The 22,045-nt window shown below is 36.6% G+C and overlaps 1 protein-coding gene and 1 long non-coding RNA gene across 17 annotated transcripts in view; one reads left to right on the plus strand and one right to left on the minus strand.

The window, feature by feature from the left end:
• LOC133214739 (uncharacterized) overlaps positions 1–21,140 on the minus strand; it is a 38,277-nt gene extending 17,137 nt beyond the window's left edge. Inside the window, exons 1-3 of the long non-coding RNA XR_009726215.1 lie at positions 20,519–21,140; positions 18,045–18,132; positions 1,712–1,799 (exon numbers count right to left, since the gene is read on the minus strand). This is a non-coding gene — a long non-coding RNA (uncharacterized LOC133214739). The remainder of the gene's footprint in view (positions 1–1,711; positions 1,800–18,044; positions 18,133–20,518) is intronic.
• Positions 21,141–21,367: 227 nt separating this feature from the next.
• SPEF2 (sperm flagellar 2) overlaps positions 21,368–22,045 on the plus strand; it is an 88,676-nt gene continuing 87,998 nt past the window's right edge. For all 16 annotated transcript variants that reach the window (XR_009726218.1, XR_009726217.1, XR_009726216.1 and 13 more), the window contains exon 1: positions 21,368–21,571. Coding sequence is in view for 12 of the 16 variants with exons in the window: in XM_061357953.1 (XP_061213937.1) it covers positions 21,514–21,571 (58 nt within the window). In the remaining 4 variants the exon portion in view is untranslated. The remainder of the gene's footprint in view (positions 21,572–22,045) is intronic.

Here is a 22,045-nt window from a genome sequence, read left to right on the forward strand (position 1 = left end):
GTAAAATAAGCACAATAAACCAAGTGCATTTGGTGAATACTACCTGTGCTGTAGTCTCCTCACGTTTCATAAATTAGAAAAAGTCTAAATCCCCAAATCTGAAAACTTATAAAAACTTATTTTGAATAAAATACTGCCTATACCAAACTATTAATAATTCATTATCTGCTCATTTCAATTCTGGGAAAGTTATTACTTACACAGATAACTGAATCACACAAAATTTGCATGCTGCAGATGCAAGATAGTGAAGAGAGACTAAGTGGCTTTCAGAAAATGACATTTAAAATATTACTGAAAAGACTGAAAAGTTCACCCTGTAAAGACTATGAGCACCTCACACTATCAATACGCTGTGAAATTAGTGTTATAAAATACTTTACACATTTAAAAAATAATGCAAATACACAACAAAAATGGCAATTAGCCATTTCAAACCTTAATGATATGAAACAGAAGTCTCCCTAGGAGTGTCATTTTTATGAGAAATACAATTACATATAGAAAGACAGCTAAGGTTATTAGACAAAGATGTACCTATAGGGAAGCCCCAGAGTTAATTATCAGAAATTCTAAAACAGACAACAACTGCAAACATGGCTTTATTTGCATCGTGTATTTTACATTCACAGCAGGTTAAAAAAAATACCCCTAAATCTATAGTTAGGAAAGGAACTTAATTTTCATAATGACCTTAAAAAGCACCAGCTGATAAACACAGAAAATAGTAACTATAAATGCTTAAAAAAGAATAATTACTAATGTGACCAATCTGATTTCAAATTCTTTAAAAAGAATGACTAGTGAATGAACAACAAGATTACAGCCTTACTCTTGTTTTAGGCTAGCACATATTGGGCAAGATAAAAGCAAAAGCAAAGTTAAGTGAATATAAGGCTTTCTGCAACAGAAAAAGGAATAAGAAAGAGGAAAAGATAATTAACTGAAAAAACTTCAAATAGTCAGGGTTAATTCATGTTTAACAACAACAACAAGATTCTTGCCTGGCAGTTCATGTTTATATCCCTAGAAGAACTCCAAATCCCTAAGTTCATACAATCATATTCATGTAAGAATGGAAATATAGATTACATTTAAACACATTTATAATAATGTAAATGTATGGAAACTAATGCTAAAAATGAAGTTGCAAATAAAATAATATGTTGATAACAATTACTAGTTTATTACAAGCAGGACTTTGAGTGTCTTTCCTAGCACATATAGCAGTAGTATGTATCTTGCCAGCTAACTGAAGTCATCATTAGAACCATGAACACCCCTTTTTACTCAGGATTCCAAATCCATTGCCTCTTCTTGTCTTTGAACAATGTATTTATGTCCTTTCTGCTGCAGTCCGTGCTACCATCCCAGCTCACCAAGAAATTCTTCTGAAAACTCTATTTTTATTTCCAGAAGTTATTATGAACGTACATTAATCAGACTGTAACACAGACCAGTTGAAAGATGCCGATACTTTTGTGGAAGTATTACAATCTAATTCACAATTTTAGCTGGAAAAGAAGGAAGTTTTTCTTTTGTAATTTATTTGAAAAGAGCTTTCCTGTACTAAATTAACGGACATTTAAAAATACAATTTTCCTCATGGTAGGAATTCAATCAAAACCAAGCATTCCTAAAAATACAGAAAACAGTGAACTTTCTTTATCTACAACAGAAAAAACAGAGATAAAATGTTTAGATGACTTACATCATGTCACACAGTCAGGAGCTTGGGCAGAAGGCCTTGTTTCACCCTTCTTGTTTCAAAAACTCTGGATTCTTTCAGCCTCCAATATCTGAAAGGAGAATTAAGCATAGGTTAAAAAGCGAGCAGTAGTACAGACAGAAGGTTTTCCATTTCTTAAAAACCAGTGTAGCTTTCAGCATTACAAAATGCATTTTTTAATGTGATGGTGATAGATTTTCCTTTTTGTCATAATTAATGATGCCTTGTCAAGTGTGTTCAAGTAATTACCAAAAGTCTAACAGCAAAATGAAGGAACCGAAATCGCCAGCATTTCCACATACCTGTCCTACAGGTTTTCAATCATCACAGCTCCGATTTCAATTCTTGTATCATAATTAACCCTCATTAGGGCAACATTGTGACAAGCAAGTAATCCCACTAATCTTAATTGTCTCACAGTACTTCATGTTTAACTACCTGCTTGTCTCTGTATTCCTTCATTATACTTTTTCTACACAATGTTTTTTTTGGATTGCATAGTTATAAAAACATTACATACTTCAAAGAATGAAGTTTCCAGATGTGGCCAGCACATTGTACAAGGAAACACAGACATATAGTAATATCTTTTCACCTCATCTTCCTCCCACAAAAGTAATTGTTCTAAAAAGTGCTAGCAGAATCTCAAACTATGGCATGTTAAATTTGTAGAATTTCAGCATTCTTTTAGATGCAAATGGAGAAATAAAATCTACAAAATGTCTTACATCGTCTGTAAAGTAACACTGTTTGTAACAGGCAAAGTTATTGTCTCTGGTTGATGGAATTAATAATTTTAGAAAACACTGCTAACTTAGAACAATTCAACTAATGTAAACCAAAATATTCTTCACAATGAACACATTTCAACAAAACGTAGCAATCTATTACAATTTCCTACTAAGAAATTAGAGATTCAGTGGTATTAAACAACTTGTATCTTTTTTCATTTTCAGAATTAAACAACACAATGAAATTCCACGCCAGAAAATTCATGCTTACAGCAATTTCAGTGCTGTTAACTAAAAAAAAATAAAATAGATTGTCTTAAGATTATTAGATAAGCAGTACCCAAAGTTTAGAAAGCCCAGGAAAGTAGTTATAAGCATCAACCAACTTTTTTGCTAGGCAGTATATTATTACCTGAATATACTCGAAGAATTATTAGTTCTAACAAATTTGACGAAGTCTGACAAAAATGATCAATACTGAGAGAAAGAAAGAATTAAAGAACAAAATATGGTGGTTTTTTATTTTTTCAGTTCTAGACATGTTAAGCAAAAATAGCTAGTAGCTTGATAATTATTTCATAATCACTGGATCTGAGTTTGCTGGTCAGTTTTCACATTAGTTGCAATGAGAAGTAAGACGTACCACCAAGAATGAAAAATACTTTAAAAGAATTGTTCTATATGATATTCTGCTGATTGTCCAGAACTCTTAGACCCTTGTTAACTATCATATTAACTACACCACACCTTATGCAGTCCAGTTTTTCAACATGCAATGACTGCTGATGCAACACAGTGGTCATTCACTTGCAGCTATTAAGCAACAACCAAAAAAAATTTATCAAATTTTTTTGTATATTGCTGCTTTCCTGTTTATTATTGCCTTCTAGGTTCGTAGTTTCAATGTCACTTCACTCTCAGTTTTTCAGAAATGTCAAAGTTTTTATTAACAGATTACATAGTTCAATAATCTTACATGATATAAAAGACCTCCTAATGAAAAAAAAAGCCCATATAAACGATTAAAAAAAAAACCCAAACAAACCACAAATAGTTTTTTTCTATCTTGCTGACTGTGCAGCAACTGGATTTTCTGTAATCCTGATGTGCTCACTATCTGTAATATTCTAGTAGTAACAGGATCAAAAAAACTGGAACATTTGTTTCCTACTACAGTCTTCACAATGTTATTAGAGAAGATCAACCCTCCCTAAGCAGAGGGTTAAAAATATTTACGACTGGTCAGTAACTGTCTCATCTATAATAGTTCGTTGGGCCTAAAGGCAAGACACACACTGATACAGTACAGAATGTAATGACAAATTACAGTACTCTCAATGTGAGGAAAAAAAAAATCAAGGATATTTAAGAAAATCTCATGACTCTAGTAAGTTAATCACAACAGGCATCCCACAGCACTACATTATTCTCCTGGTTTCTTTGCCTAGGATGTTCTGTTTCAACCCCCATGACCAATATAAATCTCCCTCTTGCCCCCTTTCTTCTTTTCTTCCACTTCTGTTATCGTTGTATACATCTTTTCACTCTGTCCGGCAAACCCTAGCTTCTTCAATCTTCCACTTTTATCAGACCTGCCACTCTCTCAAGCCAAGTGACTACCATCCCATGGCTTCCTCATTGCTTTGTGTCCCCTTCATGACTCCAAGTCATACCCTCCTCGTTCACTCTGTTCCTGACTATAAAACCATCTTCACAATTGCATGGAACCTTCCCTCCCTCTTCCCCCAGCACCTCTCCCCAACAGAAATGCTATGTTTTCAATGGAAACTGGCTTTACCTTCACATTTTTAATACAGAGTGGCAGGATACTCCTGCCTTGTACATTAACTTCGTATGTGTGATAGATACATTATACTGTCTCAGTACAAGTCTTTTTCCTATTTTTTCTACTTCATTTAACAGTAAGAAGTGAAGTTTTCAGCAGGCCTGAATTCTGCACTTCCAGTAGTATGCAAAGAGGTGGCTTTCGTGTCATTTTGCTGGAATTAGCACTGTGTATCTTGGAGGAGGGGTTGAAAACATAAACAGAGAAGGCTACATTAATGGAAAAACCCAAAGAAGAAAGAAACAAGCTGCTCCTTGTATCTCCTTTGTGATGTTACAAAATAGCGTATTTGACATTCCTGGTTGTTGAAAAAAGTATTTAATAATTTGTCATATCAACTGGCTAGAACATGTCTTGGGGCTTCTAGTCCCCTGGGAAAGAAAACTTTGACTGTCTGCTACAAGATTAATCAGATTCGTTAAGTCTTGTCTTCTGATGGTGAGCAGCCAAATTTCTATTCCAGTCATACACTCGGAAGTCTAATGGTGACTGATCTGCTGCGTAATTCACCCACAAACTCACTATTTGGTTTATCTACTGTGATATAATTATGACTGCAAATCATACTATCTGCTAAGACAAAGATGCAGAGTTTTTCTCATTCCGGTCTCAAAGACAACACAAGCTTAGCCAACCCAGAATTTAACAGACAATCAACAATTTTGTGATTACATGTGCAAAACTTTTGGTTGCTCTGGCTGTTAAAGAAAACCTTTGCTGTACTTCAAGATTCAGTTGTTAGCACAGCTAAAGCAGCTTCCCTTCTCTGAATTATACACCAGCATCATCAGTCCTCTGGTGAAATGATAGAGGGGTTTGAAGCATATCCACCCAACCACACTCCATAATAATTGCAAACGGCCGTGTTCTCTAATTTGGTAGGGGAACAACCTACCTGTGTTCGTGGCCGAACAACAACAAAAGTTTAATTAATTCTGCTGCCTGTCAGCTTAGTCCTTAATAACTTTTCCAGAAAATGAAGAGGAAGTAAATATAAGTTGCTATGAAAATCTTGTTATCTTACTCAAGCTTCCTTTTTAGCTCCCTATATGTGGGACCTATATTTATAGTAAATTTCATCAGCTCTCAAAGTCTGATGTTGAATATTCTCAACAAATACTCTTGCATAATATTATACAGGTAATATCTATCAGCAACTGGTTAGAGAAGTTTCAATTGTACTCAACTTTATTTAATTAATTTGTTACAACATTTTTAAGAATGATACATGCAAATTATACATGCTGTTTTGTTTGGGATGTTACAATTAATATCTACTATCTTGAGCCAAGACAGGCAAGCTAAATGCATTACTGCAAACAGTAATGTAAAGAGTAATGTCATTAATGTGGTTAGATTAAAAGCTGCACTAGATCAATAACAAGTTCTGGAAAAATTAGTGCATGTGCAAGATAAGGTGCAAAATACAGCCAAGAGAAGCTAAATTGAGAAATAATTTGTAGAGATGCACAGAAACTTAATCCTTTCAAATGGCAGACTAACAGAGGTAATGAAAAAAGTGCAGCTGTTTGTTTCATAAGCAAAACTATAATTAAATGCAATTAAAGATTTAAACTAATATGAATCAGTTTGAATATTAACTGCCAAAGTTTTAGTCAAATTAATACCTGAAGAGCAACTGGCATCTACAGATCACTACTGATCTGTAGACTGTTCAGCCTGGAGAAGAGAAGGCTGCGTGGAGACCTCATAGCAGCCTTCCAGTATCTGAAGGGGGCATATAGAGGTGCTGGGGAGGGACTCTTCATTAGGGACTGTAGTGATAGGACAAGGGGTAACGGGTTAAAACTTAAACAGGGGAAGTTTAGATTGGATATAAGGAGGAAATTCTTTCCTGTGAGGGTGGTGAGGCACTGGAATAAGTTGCCCAAGGAAGTTGTGAATGCTCCGTCCCTGGCAGCATTCAAGTCCAGGTTGGACGAGGCCTTGGGTGATATGGTTTAGAGCAAGGTGTCCCTGCCCATGGCAGGGGGGTTGGAACTTGATGATCTTAAGGTCCTTTCCAACCCTAACCATTCTATGATTCTATGATATGATTAGCATGTCAATAATTTATACTGAAATTGATGGTAAGGATTAGTTTAGACTCTTGCTATGTTACTTTTTTGGTTCTGCTGTTACTTTAAGCAGACAGAAAGAAACTGAATTTCGGAAGAAAGTTATGGTTATGCTATGTAAACTGTATATGTTACATAGAATGTACATCATGTATTATTCACATTTTCACTTTTTATAAAACAATTCTGTCTTGGTACATGCAGTTCATCATCTAAACGATATTCCGTAATGATTTGTAAGTCTCCAGAGGCAGCTGCTCAAGACATTGTGTACCCATGTTTTTATCAATCTCTTCAAAACACATCAAATATTTCAGGGCCTGAGACTGTCATCATGATGTTTTCCTTGACTCCACAGTCGCAAAGATAACTTCTTCAGCTCACCTTAACTGATTCTGGGAACAAATTCTGACTCACTGCATACAGTGAGCAGCTTGAAGTGCAGCAGCAAAACTCCTCTCACCATCTATACTTTATTCAGAGATCCAGACCTGGCTATTGATTCTCTGTATCAGTTATGAAAAAGCCAGTTTTAATTCTGACCAGAATTTGCACTTTAACTCACATCACAGGCCACTAAATAGTCTATAAACAAAACAGCACTCAAAGCCATTTAGACCATAGAGTATCAAATCACCATCTGCTTTGTCATGTGGATAAGGGAATGAGTGGAGTCAATATAAATTCCTTGACTTGTATATTGACTTATATTTCTATATCAAATTATTTATCTTTTCATTGTGGGACTGCATGGCTTTGTACATGTAACAGGAATATTATTTCCAGTGAGTGGGGGAGGGTGGGCAGGGAGGGAAGGAAATACGCACTTTGCTAGTGTGTAAGAAATACTAATTCTACCTTTCAGGTTCACAGGTTCACAGTCTTAAAGGTATATTATTCCTTATGAATTTAAAAAAAGACTCATTTTCTAATGGCTGCATCTGCAGTGAGGTTTCCTTTAATTTCAAAATCATGTACTGTCTTCAGAAAAAAACCTAAAATAATAAATCAACAGCATCAAGCATTACAAAGTTCACATTATCTCTTACAGCAGGTTACTGTTCTTCAAACACAGTTAAATTACAGGGTACCAAGTCATTTATTACACCAGCTTAGCGAACATGATTTCTTTTCTAATGGCAATGCGATATTATAAAAAGAAAAAAAAGTTGGAAAATAAACACTTCAAAATGAGTTTTTTCTCTCCAGTATTACTGCTCTTCCCTATTTTGACAACTACTATTAAAGTAGAGATACAAATTTTCTCCCAGGGCCAAGAAAAGCAATTGCAAAATACATCATGTCAATCTCATTTTAATTTTTTAAATGTATTTTTTGAAATATGTCTTTCCTATGCACTAAAAAAAAGTTACTAATGATGAATTTTTTTTCTCCAAAATTTAAAGTGTGCAAAAAAGTCCATATTCTGAAAGAAAATGGTTATTTCATGTACTTCGCATGACCGGAAAGCAAGCAAAAAGCAAACAAAAAAAACTCTACACAAAGAATACACAAAACCATGTCCATTCATAACAGCATTTAATTTAGCACTTCATCTAAAAACATTCAGAGGAAATACAAAAACTTACAGTATATGCAATAACAAATTTAACAGCAAAAGTACATGTATTATGTTAGAACATATAGTGAAAAATATTCTTTCAGACTGATTGCTCTGGAATCAATGAGAAATAGGCAACACACAAGAGGGGACAGGAGAGCACTAGGCTGCCAGGTTTCTTTTCAGTTTAATTTCTTTTAACATTTACAGTCTAACGTAGAATTACAGACTACTGCTTTAAAAGACTGCAACACCAGACCCACTTCCAATGCTGTAAGCCAATTTCATATAAAATATCCAGAAGACATGCCTGAATTAAGAAAAACTTGGCACTCACCGTACCTAGCAAAAAAGAATGAAGAATTTTCATGAAACCCTGACAAACACATTACAGTTAAGACTAAATAAAAGATTGCTGGGCAAGACCAGCAAAGCAGCACGGTTTACATAGCAACAAATATGGTCTACATCTGCTAGCTGAAACTGTGGTGATTTCCAGAGATTGTTCCTGAGTTAAATGATAGGCTACAGCACATTTTTGTAGGGTAACTAAAAGAAGTGGACAGCTCAGTATCCAGCTGTGGATAGCACACTGAGAATTAGTACCAAGTTATATTAACTGATGAGCTGCTACAAATAAAACATGTTTAAAGTCAAATGCTAAACAAAGAAAGAAAGAAAAGAAGGAAAAGAAGGAAAAGAAGGAAAAGAAGGAAAAGAAGGAAAAGAAGGAAAAGAAAGAAAGAAAGAAAGGAAAGAAAAAAAAGAAAGAAAAAAAAATCCCAAACTAGAAAATACATTTTGATCTTCACCTTATGCATGTTCTCAAGCACCATCATCTCCCTGTGTTTAAATTCTATCATAAATGGATTTCTGAGTCATGATGAGGCAATACACAGTAATTACTGGCAATAATTATAATGTATAATTTCCTACCCCATTTAAACATATAGTCTGCCTATACAAGCCATCAAACGACCAGACCTCCCACAAATGAGATCCAGTATATTGATCATAATGTCAAGTCAAGCTGGTTCCTAATGATCTAGCAGCTAACACTTTGTTGTGAGGACTAGAATTTTGTGTTCCAGAATTTGATTTGCTTTTATTTACAATATAAGCATAAAATTCACACTTTAACTTATTTGGAATTGTAACTAAAAAGTACTAAGTTGTGTAAGAACAGAAATACAACAGTTCACATATATTTAAAAAAAAAAAAAAGTATCCAAGTTTACAACTTGATTGAAAGTGTATCTTCAAATAAAAAAATTAGTGGCACAGTAATCTAGCCAAAACATTAAAGGAAAACATAATCCTAAACCCTTTAAGTAAATTGCATTGTATCTCAACAATAAATTACTATATACCTACCTGTTCTGGCCAGAAGCTAGAACAGTATAAAGAGATGTCTTATCGGGACACAAAAACCAGCCAAGTTAAGCCTTTGAAGGCTTATGTGTGTGTAACTGGGATATATAAAAGGTAACTTTGTCATCTTTCCATCAAAAATTACTCATCACTAAATCCTTTCTTAGCTTTTTAAATTACCAACATTCTAAGGATTGAGCAAGGAAATACATCAACATTTTCCATCTAAGCAAATAGCCTCACTTTCTTTAATCCTCTTTTCTCTCTCAGAGCACTTTATTTTCTTACTGCTCATGAATGGACTCTAAATTAAAATGCTTGTGCTTCATCTATTCTATTATTCTGATTTGTTTGTTTTACAGCTTCACACTTAAGATTCTAGCCAAAATGGTGACTTTAAAAAAAATAATAAAATTAACCAGAACCTCTTCCTTTAATTTTTTGCACATTACAAGTCATTGCTTCAATTCTCTAGTAAGTGGCATCGTTCTTCTATAAAAGTATGTCCAATCCAGAAAATCTGCTTTAATGAGAATTGCTTCAATAATGGTTGTGTAATCTCCATCCAGAACCTAATGATTAATGGTCTAATCTTACTGGTTAAACATACTTGCTAACTTGAAGTTGTTGAAATATTTCCTAGCTTTCAATGTGGTAGCAATACAGCATGCGTTTCATACCACATAATGGAAGCATTTGTCATACACCAGAAAACTGTGGTAAATCCAGATTCAGTAAGCCATTTGCTAGAAAATTTCTGTTTATCTTAGCTAAATTATGTGTCAGTGAAGAATGTGCCCAATAGTTATTTACTGTGATATACATGCCTTTGGGGGCTTTGAATTTTATCCTGCTCAAAACTGACAATACTTCACAAAGTAACATATGACATTTTAGGGCCTTAAACTTCACTTCTTTGATCACAGAGTTAAGTTTACACACTTTTTTTTTATATGTATATATATAATATTTTTTTTAGTTGCTGTAAATCAGCAGATTGTTAGAGCTGCTGACACAACTTCCTAGACCTCATAATACTAGGGCAAAATCATTTCCCTTCAATGCATACATTCTCTCTCTTTTGTGATGATATACTATATATTTAGTTTAGGAATTTTACTCACAGAGCCAAGGTCTGATGTAAAACTCATTATAATATGAAACCTTTCTGGAAAAATAATGAGTTTTACAGACTGGATAAAATGTAGAAGAATTTTAGGCCTTCTAGTAGTTTTGAAAAATGAAATAAATATGAAAAGAAAAAGAATCTGAACTGAGCCAAGCAGAAAAAAAATCCTCACTTCTGTGAGGCAATATAAGAACACAGAAGAGAGGTAACAGAAAAAAATGTAAAGGACAATGAGCTGGTCTTGCACAAAAGCTGACTGAATTAAAATACTCAGAAACTTACATAAACAGTGGTCAAGAAAAATTATAGCAGTAAAAGTTGAACAAAGAGGAGGAAATAAGGAACATACTAGAAAGTAGAAGCCAGAGCAATAATAAGATTCAGCTAGGGTGTGAAATGGAACTTCTCACAGAAGTACAGGGTATTTTTTTAGTATTTTTATTTTTAGGAGTTTTGCCCTTTCACAAAACAGGGTTTGAACTGCTACTATGTTTTTGACCCAAACACTCTTCCAAAGAACTGCAATTAGCACATTAAGAATGTAAACAGAATGTACATGGCATAGGTACTGTGAGTATCTAGAAAATTAGGATAAATAAGGTTTCCAACAGGACTATTACAACATAGTATCAAGTTCTTCATACATACAAGGGCAATGCAGGCAAAAGAAGAAATTATGTAACTTGAAGTTTCTCCTGTCTCAACTCTCCTTCTTGTGCTTCAATACTGAATCTGACCTTAGAAAACTGAGGCAGGTCTTTCAAGTACACGAAACTAGTGCAGCAACAGTATGCAACACGATGCCAGAAGACAGGTCAGCATAACACTGTGATAAAAAAGGAATTGTGACTTTCTCTTTGGGATAGCAGGGAACAGCAATGCTTTGTGATAGGATTAATAGGTTACAAAACTCAACAAAAATGAATGCTAAAATTACTGAAAAATTACACCTCTGTAGCAGCTGCTGTTCTATATGCAGACACGTCACATGCAGGGTGGAAATCTCTACTTCTAATCTTATAATATATTGGGAATAGTAGCTCAAAAATACAGAAGAGATGGGGACAAAAGAAACATTATCTAAATATCAAGAACTGTCATAAGGAAAGCAATGCTACTTCCTGATTTTCACAGAAAAACTGAGCCAGAGAGATCTATAAAAAACTCCAATACTCATTCTCTTCTCTCTGAACAAACAAGCTGATAGATAATAAATTCAAAAGACAAATAGAAAATAATACTTCAGTTGGAAGTAACCTACAAAATGTTTGAATAAGTTGTACTTACATAATTATTCAAATTTGAAAAGTATGTCATGAAGGAAGAAAAATATTAAATCAGTGAATTACATTAAGAATTCAGAAAAAGGTACTTAATTCAAATGAGTAACTATGGGAAAGAAACTATACTGGGACAGTAGGAAATCAATCACTATATTTACTTTTATTAGTATTTTGAAACAGTGAACTATGTGTTTGTGAAAGAACTTTAGAAATCATTGTATGTTTTAAAACACACGATTGCACACACACACACATTTTAGAAATAAGTTTTCTTCTGAATCTTACAGGTTTCTGTAAAGCTGGGTGTCATGAGGCAGATGGGATAGAGTTTGACTTCCCATAATGCCTTTTAATTTTCTCCCCAAGTTGCTTTGGGATGGCTGTGATGACCAATATCCATTCCTACTAGAGTTAACGTACAAAAGCAAACTGCATTCCTTAGCTTTAGACACAAAGACCAAATCTGGAAACAACTGAATCAAAATGAATATGAATTTGAATACGAATGCTGCATTGTCTTATTTTGTTTGTATGAATGTCATGGTCTCTAAGGAAATGATTACTATATGGCAGTTTCATTTATGTGCTTTTTGGTTATGTTTATCATTCCTGTGCTTTTCATATCTGGTTCCTCTCTCACCATGGAAAATAAATTGTTAAAATATTCCCTAAAAGAGCTCCCAAGGCAGCTAATCACAGGAAGCAATTGCGTAATTCCAGGAACAGAATGATATGAATCTTAGGTTACACATATCATATTATGCAGTAAATTATTACATTTTATACGTACAGCCCATACAAATAAATGAGATTAATATGACACTGTATGTAAGTCTGTCATGACATTTACTTTGTTTCAAAATTAAAACTATTTTTCTGTGCTTCACCTAGCCCACTGAAGTAACATTATGCATTAATCTGTTAAAAAACCACCAACAGTCAAACCAAACTTTATTTGATTTAAAATAACTTAAACAGTATCTTGCACTTGCCTTTTACAGGCTTGGGCTTCTTCTTATTCCATATAGAATGAAAAATTAAGCCATCATAAAAACCAAAAAGTGTACACCTAAATCTTAGAAAGGCACCTTTCTCTAAATGGAGGGTAACAACTACTCTGTTTCTGTAAGATTTTTCTGATGCGTGCAGAGTATCTGGATTATGTGTTGAGCAGCTATGAGCTTTAGTGAAAGAACTTTCTGCTACTGTCCACTAGCAAGCCAGCCAAACAATAGAATAAGTCAACTTCATTCATGTATTTTATTAGCTACCATGCAGGAGAATTCTTGTCTCAGAAAAAGTGACAATTTTTAAATCGGAAATGAAAGAATTTATTAAATTGTTACAAGCAGCAAGAATTACATTCAGCGCTATACTAAATCTTCAAAGCCTCTTCAGAACAGAATTTCAAAGAAGAAGAAATTCTACTAGCAACTCACTTGTATAAAACAAAAAAAAACAAACCACATTTTGCATCAGTAGCCACTCTTACGACTGTAGTCAAAACAGCTATTTTGAATACAGCCTGAGCTGTATTTGATATTGTAAGAGAAGTAACAGTATGGTGATAGGTAAAACAAGAGAAAGGGCAGAATGAGCTTTATGTCAGACTGTCAGCGAGAAGAAAAAAAGAGAACCAGTAATGTGCCAGATCACCTCTTTACTGACACTTGAAGATATTCTACCTGAGTATATATCTTGACTAACATTACCTGAAACTCAGTGAGGTTTTCAGAAGAGACAGGAAGAAATAGGTGCATTCTTGGTATTGTTAATGATTCAGTTTGACAAATGACGCTACTGTGCTGCTGAAAAGGAACTTGTCATTGGTACCATTTCTTTGGAAGCATTCATTCTGCATAAAAAGCTAAGCATACTGACAGCGAATCCTAAGGGGAGCAAGCAGCTTTTGAAACCCGAGCACAGAAAAAGATGTGCCAGACTTCAAATGTAAATTGTGTAAGATAAATTAACAGTTAGAAATGGGGATAAGTGGTAGGATAGCTGGAGAAAATCAAGAGGCAGAGTACTAAACTAATTTAGAGTCTTACTACTGGCTTGACCAGAGAGTGGTCTATGTTGTTGAATGACTTGAAGTGATTCAACACTAACAGTAAGGCAGTCATTGCTCTACAACACAAGTTCGTAACAGTTACAATTTGTCAGTTCTTTAAAAATATTTATTTGCACCACAACTTACAGCATGAACAGCTGAATGGCTGCTTTGCATCTTTCATTAGTGCCTGTATTCACTCATTCTATATTAAACATTTTCACAGAATTTCATTAATTTTAAGGCCAACTCTTTATTCCATCATTTCAATATTCTAGTCAGATCGGATGTAGTAAAAAAGAAGGAAGTTTCTGAATAAGACAAAGACATTGTTAAACAAAATTGGATTTCAGTAGCCATTAGACACAAACACAACACTATCCCTATCATCATCATCAACTCTTACATCCAATTAAAAAAACATTTATTGAATCAGACTGAGAACAAATTCATACTAGCACAAGATGAGAGAAATGTGCAACTTTAAAGCTAAATCACTTAGTCTACACATACCTTCTCCTCATAAAATTAAATTATATATACAAGCATTATTGTGCCATGATTTATTATTAATTTATAGTTAAAAGTAGCAATTGGGCATGTTAGCCCATGGTCTCTCCTTTAACTATATCAACATCCTTTTTTTTCCAACTAATTGCTGCATCAGCTTTACCCTAATTAGTTAACAACTGCCAATTAAAGAAGAACTGTGAAAGCCTGGTATTCTACCAAGAACATTTCCAGCGTACAGTATACTTGACCAATGCTCTCTTTCAACATAATGAGAAAGAACAAGTATCCAAAGCTTTTAAGTGCTGGCATTAATTGCAAGGATGATAGCCAAATTCCAGATCACCTAGTTACATTATGCTTACTTGCACCCCCTTTCCACACTAGTCTTCATTTTATATCTTAAAAATATAACTGAACTGTTAGTGCACAATAGCTGTTTTAGTTCTCAAAAAAGAAAAAAAAGGCCGCTGCATCTCAGTAGCAGCCAAAAAACAAAAGGATTCTAATTATATTACATACGTTCTTTAAAAATGCTAAACAAAAGCTACAGTGAAAAAACATAAGACAAATGGTGCACAGCTAATGAACGTTTATTGAACGATAATCAAGGCCAGCCTGGACAAGTTCCTGTGCAATGTACTCTAGGTTACCCTGCTCTTGCAGGGGGGTTGTACCAGATGATCTTTTGAGGTCCCTTCCAACCCTTGGGATTCTGTGATTCTGTGATAAAGATATAATACTAACGGATGAGGTCTTGTGAGTATTCCAAATACTATTCAAAATACATCAGGCCATTGTATATAAAGTAATGCACTCATAAAATGATAAACTCATGTTTTGCAACTGTCTGGAAAAGTCTGGTCTTGCTTTGTATCTCACAGAAACACTGTGCCAGAGACTGAATTCAACTATGCATGACAAAAATGAACCATCTGAATTTCACTTACTACTTAGCTGCCCTTTAAAAAAAAGTAGAAGAATAAAAGTGGAGAAAGCTTTCATGCATCCATACCAAGCACATGACCATTCTGTGCAGAAAAGGATGACTACAAGAAAAATGTTGATATAATTTAAATTCTAACTGTATTATGCTACATATGTGTGTGGATGTGGGTAATTATTGTGATTGACTGGAAACATCCTTTGCCAGTATGTTTTACATACAATTTCCTAAGGCAGAGATATAGTGAATCAAAATTTCAAGCCTCTGTTCAAGCAATTGAACTAAGGCAATTCGTGTTGCCTTGATCCCCTTTGTTCCATCCCTAGTGGAACCCTCTTAAAAGGGTTAGCTAGCTATCTGTACCAGTCACATTTCTTGTCTCAATTTCACTCTCTAATCTTCAACTTTTTTTTTTTTACCACTTACCTACACTCTTTCCCAGCTACTCCTCACTACCACAGACTGATCACTATGGGATCAGTCTGTATGCCAGAATACTCACCTTTCTGATGGAAGAAAACATACCACACGGGTCTTAAAGAGAGATTGATAACAAAACCAAACAAAAATTAGTAAGAAAAATAAGTAACTCAAATCAGTAGCATCACAGCGACGCTTCAAAATAAAAATGCCCTTAATTTTCTATTCCTTTGTTTTATAAACTTGCATAACGCTGTATCTACCTCCCCATAATTTACCATGTCCTTAGGACATGTATGTACTCATTATTCAGAGAGGTTCTAATAAGCTTTCTACTTCCTGTATTTCGCTTACGTGAATTTCCATTCTGTCAGGCAGTTTAGTGCTTCATTTCCATCACTTGCACTCAGCTTTTACTGTTTTGAAGCTTTCTGGATAAAATGTTCCTTTGCTGTGGAAATGGATAACCTTAAAGCCATAGAATATCTTCAAGAACTTTCAATGAAAGACAGTAATTATATACACTTGTAAAAAAAAAAAAAAAAGGGCAGGGGAGGGCTGCTTCAGTAAGTCTTTAAAATTCTTATGAGTTAAATCAAACAGCATCAATATTTCAGACATTATTCAGTATTATATGCCACTACTCACTGTGGCAGACACAGATTCCCAGCAAATTATACTGGAGACACTGAACTCTTATTTGAAGCTCAGAAATTCTTCAGAACTTGGCTTAAATGTGGAATTGCTATAACTGAACTAAATGGAACCATACTGTCTTATATACAGCAAGCGACTTACGGTTCTGTGCAATAGGTTGAATTATGTTCTTCCTTACTAAGTAGCCAGTATGGAAAATAATCAAAACATGAACTGTAACACTACGCTTCCTCCTCATACTGGAAGCATTTTGCTCTGTTTCGTCTTCACAGCATCAGAACTTGCAGTTCTCTTGCCTTAATCTTATCCAGTAATTTAGTGAGGTTTATTCAAGTTAAACCTACCTACTAATAATCCACTCAACAAACAACACACCCACTTAAGAGTATTTTCCTGCACACAGCATACCTGTAGTTTTTCAGACTGCATCACACATTCTCATCAGTGTTTTAACATAAGAGATACTTGTTTAAAATACAAACAGGCTACTTAAGCAGTAATTGCCATTCTTGGATATATATTGTATGTACTCACATTAGCATTGCCATTGTTTGTACTACAACTACTTAAAGTGTAGGACTTTTTTTTTTTTTTTACAGCACATTCACATCTTGGTATTTTTCATGCAGATAATAAAAAGAGCAGAATATGCCACAGGAACCACAGTTTCCCTCCAGAGACACAACCCCTAGCCCCAAAACAGGGAAGGAGAAAGAATATTAAGACAAGCAGTAAATGTACATATAAAATACATCTATTATACATTTATTGCAAGCAAGATATCACTTAAAACATCAGTTCAACCTGCAAGTCTGTTGCCTAATATTCTTGCTTAAAATGAACCATAGAATGGTTAGCATTGGGTGACCTTAAGGTCATCAAGTTCCAACCCCTCTGCCATGGGCAGAGAAGCCTCACACTAGACCATGTCACCCAAGGCTCTGTCCAACCTGGCCTTGAACACTGCCAGGGATGAAGCATCAGAACTACTGGAGTGCTGAAAGCAGCAGAAAATACAGCTTCAAAATACACAAAACAATGGATTTCTTCATGTCATGAAGGATAATGTAGTTTATTCATACAATAGCAGGTTAAGCTAAGGAACTCCTTACCACAGACCAATGTCTATATTAAAACATTTACACAAATTCAAAAGCATATGCACATGTTCATGGAGTAAAACGTTAATTGTTCTAGATTATGTGGATGCAGGAAGTCCTTCAGCACAATCAGTGGTGGCTGGGAGAATGTTCTGCAGGGTGTCTCCGTATCACGGAATCATGACGGCATGTTAATAGATCTTAATATATGCTTCCCCAGAATTTGTCATTGATCATTGCCAGAGACAGGAGACCAGGCTGGACAAACATGTGCCCTGAATCAATGAATCTAAAGGGTGATCAGGTATTGGAACAGGATTCCCATGGAAGTTGTAGAATCACCAGCTATGGAAGTGTTCAAAACCCGTGTAGACGAGGCCCTCAGTGACACGGATTAGTAGTGGACTTGGCAGTCCTGGGTAGAGGTTGGAGCTGATAATCTTAAAGGTCTTTTCCAACCTAGTTGATTTTGTAATTCTATAATACAGCCCTTGTCTTGTGGCAACACACAAAATCAAGCAGGAGTCAGGGCAGGGCTCCAGAATCATGGTGTTCTAAATGTCAGTATGGAGAATGGAACTGAAAGATGTAGCTAACAAAGAGCTGTGAAAATGAGTGGTGAGCACAAACCTCAAGATCATGGTTTTCTGTTTAGGGCTTGATCCTCTTCTGTCCTCAATAGAGACATAACGATCCAGAGGTGACAGGAGGAGAGTACCTGTGCAGGATGAATATAGTTGAAATTAAAATTTCAAAGAAGATGTGATCTTTTGATCATGTCAGAGGGAATAAATAACATTTAGTAAAAATACAGAGGGAAAGCTGGAAAAGAAGCCCTGTAAGAAGTGGAGGCTATTCACTGCCTTTGTATCTCCCTAGGAAAAAGACAAGCCAAGCAAAGAACAAAGAATGTAACATTACTCAAAAATGATACTTAAGCATGTTTGTAAGTGATCTTGGTAATACAGTAACAAATTCTGGTGCAAAAAGTAAATTCCTGAACCCACACATTCTTTCATTACTCTGTATCAGTTTAGTGCTACTACTGTTTGCACAGCTTCTATCTAAATGCCATTTAAGAATTCATTCAAATTCATTTGACTTTCCTTAATCTTGGTTATATTAAGATGAAATAATTCCTTGGTTTAGTATCTTAAACATTTAGAAGTACTTTGATTGTCCTTTTGTAATAAAACCTAGAATTCCTTTCTAGTCTTTTTATACATACCACTATAATGTCCACATTATTCAAAACTAATATCCACAAAGGCTGTAGGCTTGATTACACCACAAGCTCTTTTTTCATTCTTATATATGCAGTTTCTTTCAGGAGGGCAAAAAGAATGAAATGTAACAGATAATCCCTGGTACTTCTGTGCTCAACAGATTGCTGTTTGATGTCTTTTATTTGACCATTATAAATACAACCTATAGACAATTCTATCTTCTTCCAAAGCAAGTCCACGGGAACATACATAAAGTCTGAAATAAACACTGAGTTTTAGGTGAAAAATTCAGATGCATTCCACAGGCCACTATTAAGAGTCTAAAAGCTACATGATCAGAAGCACAGTGTCTTGTGGAAAATCAGTTTGGAATTTCCAGAACGTTCCCAATGGCAGTCCTAGCAGAAAAATAACAAATTAACAGAGCATAGAACAAATAAACTTATTATTTAAAAATATCAGTGTTTTCAGCAAGGGTTGAACTAGGGAAACAGTTACCTCACTAGTTGTCTGCAAGTATTTTCCTTTAAGCAATCCCTGAACTCAGCTTTCACAGTGCAGAACACAGATGTCCTTCCAAGTTCTTAAACCCAGGGAAAGAATGAGTTAAAAACTGATTACTACATTATCCCACCACTACTCAGAATTCTGTAAGCTACATTAACTTGTAAAGAGCTAAGTTGGAATAGCAGATCACTACTGAATCTGAGAGGAATTCCACATCTTTCTCACAACTGTAGCTTAAACAAGACTTTATTCTACCTTAGAAGATGGAGAACTGGTGTTATTTATAAACAAAATCACCTATTTAGAATTCCACTGAATATGATAATGAACTTTAAGGAATACATTCCATAAAAAATCCTAAAGATACAGGAAGTACCAGCTTTTCAAAGTCAGAGGTGATACGGTAATAAATTCTAAACTCAATATAAACCAGTTCTTGTTTGCATTTTTTTAATCAACATACATTCATGTTAATGACTACCTACACCAACATGTAACTATATATAAATACATATATATATTGATTTCTGGAGCTGAGGAAAGAATTTCATGATGAAGGTACAATAGATTTGTTCTCTGCCCTATGACATACCAGAAACACTCTGATGAGAGATACTCCCACTACAAATACTATATTGAAAAAACAAAACAAAACCAAGGGTTTTTTTCTTCCCATAAAGTGTGCGTATTTTTGTAACTTAACATAAAATTTTAAATATTTAAAAGGATTTTTGAACATCTGCCCTGAAAGTACTTTTGCCCTGTTTAAGATTCCTGTTACTGGATTTATTCATATGCTACTAATTCTACAATGACCTCCAAGATACAAATGATTGGCCAGTTATACATTAACTCTTGCAAAACCCAGTAACTTATCTGCATGTGAAGCACACACTCTGTAAAAGCAGACAGATCTAATCTGACGACTTTTAGAGCAACAGAATCTGTGATATTCAAAGTTGTTACGTCACCTGTTAATCATTGTCACTTTTGGAAATTACTGTAGCTTGCTTTCTGCCGGTCATTAACCACTGGATGCTCTTGCTCCCGTCTTTTCTAGATTAAACAATCCTTTAGGATTTTGTTGCACTGAAAGGCACTTGAAAACTTAATTCCATCAACTGCAGATCTGTCTCCAGAGAAAGAATTGGCCAATTTAGATTCCCATGGTATATGCATTGTATTGTCCAGATGCAGTTCTCTTCCCTGCAGTCTACATTTTTCTAACACACTCCTCAAATCGGATGCACCCAAACTATACCCAATTGCTTCAGCAAGATTCTAAAGCAAAGATAACAGCGCAGACAAAAGCAAAGAACAGTGCCAGCGAGGCTCATTTCAAACCAAGATCAGATCCCCAAACTGTCTTACCGTAGAGCCACAGGAGCAGCTGTATTGGCGCACAGACGCTTCAGACTTCTTACACAAACACTGCTGTTGAAAAACACCCTCGTAAACGTGTAGCACGCATTCAAACTGGCACAGCTTTCTTCAGCAGTTCTTGCTCTCCCTCCCCCTTTCACACGGTGCCAAAAGAGTAATTTGTGCCATTATCTGAATCGATCTGGAGAAAATTACCCTGAATTATTTTTTTCTCGTTTTCCTTCTTGCCAGGCTGTCTTTCAGCCCGGGACTCCTCCGCTGAACACCATCTGCGCTAGCATCAAAGCGATTTCAGCGGGGAGCAGCACAGGGTCCGGGTGGAATGGGGAAGTTTTAGACACATTGAACAGGCAGTGAACCGCAGCCAGGAGAAGGCGCTGGGGCAGGCGGGAAGAGCTGCTGAGGCGGACTCCGCGCCGCGCTGACAGACCTCACCGCAAGAGACGCGGGACAGCGAAGAGAGCACCGAGGGGCAAGGGCCGCCGACCGGCTGTGTCCAGGGGAACCCTGCCACCAGGGTCCTCCGCAGCTCAGGGGCAGCCCAAGGGCAGCCCCACGCTCGCCCGCTCGGCTCCAGGCAGACCCTCCTCAGGGACGGCTCGGCTGCTGCTTCTGCCAGGCTCTATCTTGCTCTCTCTGTCCGCTGCCCAGCGAGCAGCTGTCCAGCGAGCAACTGCCCGCTGCCTGCCGTACCGGCAGCATGCACTCCCCGCTGCTCACGCCGAGCCCACCCCCCCCCTAGTCGTCGCCGTCTGCCCGCCCAAGCCACACCCGTCGCCCCGCCCCACCTGCAGCGCATGCACAGAGCGCAGCGCTCTCCTGGTGGAGGCTAGTGGCGCCAGCGGGCGGGTACCGCTGCCTGCCCCCCCACTCCACCCAGCCACCGCGCACGCGAAGCGTCTGGTCGTCGTGGCAACGGGACGCGGTGCCGGTTGGTTGCGAGGCCGCCGCCGCCGCCGCCGCCGCCGCCGCCGCCGCGGGTCATGTCTGGGATCTTGTGCGAGTGGCTGAACGAAGAGGTGCAGCTCTCCCGCAGCCTGGGTGAGTGCGGGCCCCGCTGCGGGGGAAGCGCGCAGGGGCTGGGGGGTATAGCAGGCCTGCCCGTCAGCGCGGGGGGCTGCCTGCCGCAGGGTCAGAGTCGAGGTGGTCCCGCGGCCCAGCTCCATGAGCCCTCCCCCTTCCCCGTGTCTAGATACCCCCTCAGGTACATTTTTAATCTTCATGCGTAAGACGGTGACTTTCGAGATGAAGTTAAGTTTCCTTAAGGCGCAAATGCTCTCAGGGAGTATGAGGTGCTCATGCTTCATCTGCTAATAAGGACTCCAGAGGATAACAGTATTTTGTTTGCAAAGCAGTTTGCAGAGCCTTGCTTTGCATGGCAGGTGTTGTGCTGGCTTTGAAGAAGCATTTCTTCTGCAAGGAGGGAGCAACTTTCCATGGAAGAGAAGCGCTTTTGTTTTCATTTGCATGTTTTATTTTTGACTGCGTAAAGCTTATGTTGCAAAATAACTACAC

The sequence above is a fragment of the Neopsephotus bourkii genome, unplaced genomic scaffold (genome assembly GCF_033783945.1).
Source record: "Neopsephotus bourkii isolate Nb327-2 ecotype Australia unplaced genomic scaffold, CSIRO-AGI_Nbou_v1 NB_933, whole genome shotgun sequence".
Classification (NCBI taxonomy): Eukaryota; Metazoa; Chordata; class Aves; order Psittaciformes; family Psittacidae; genus Neopsephotus; species Neopsephotus bourkii.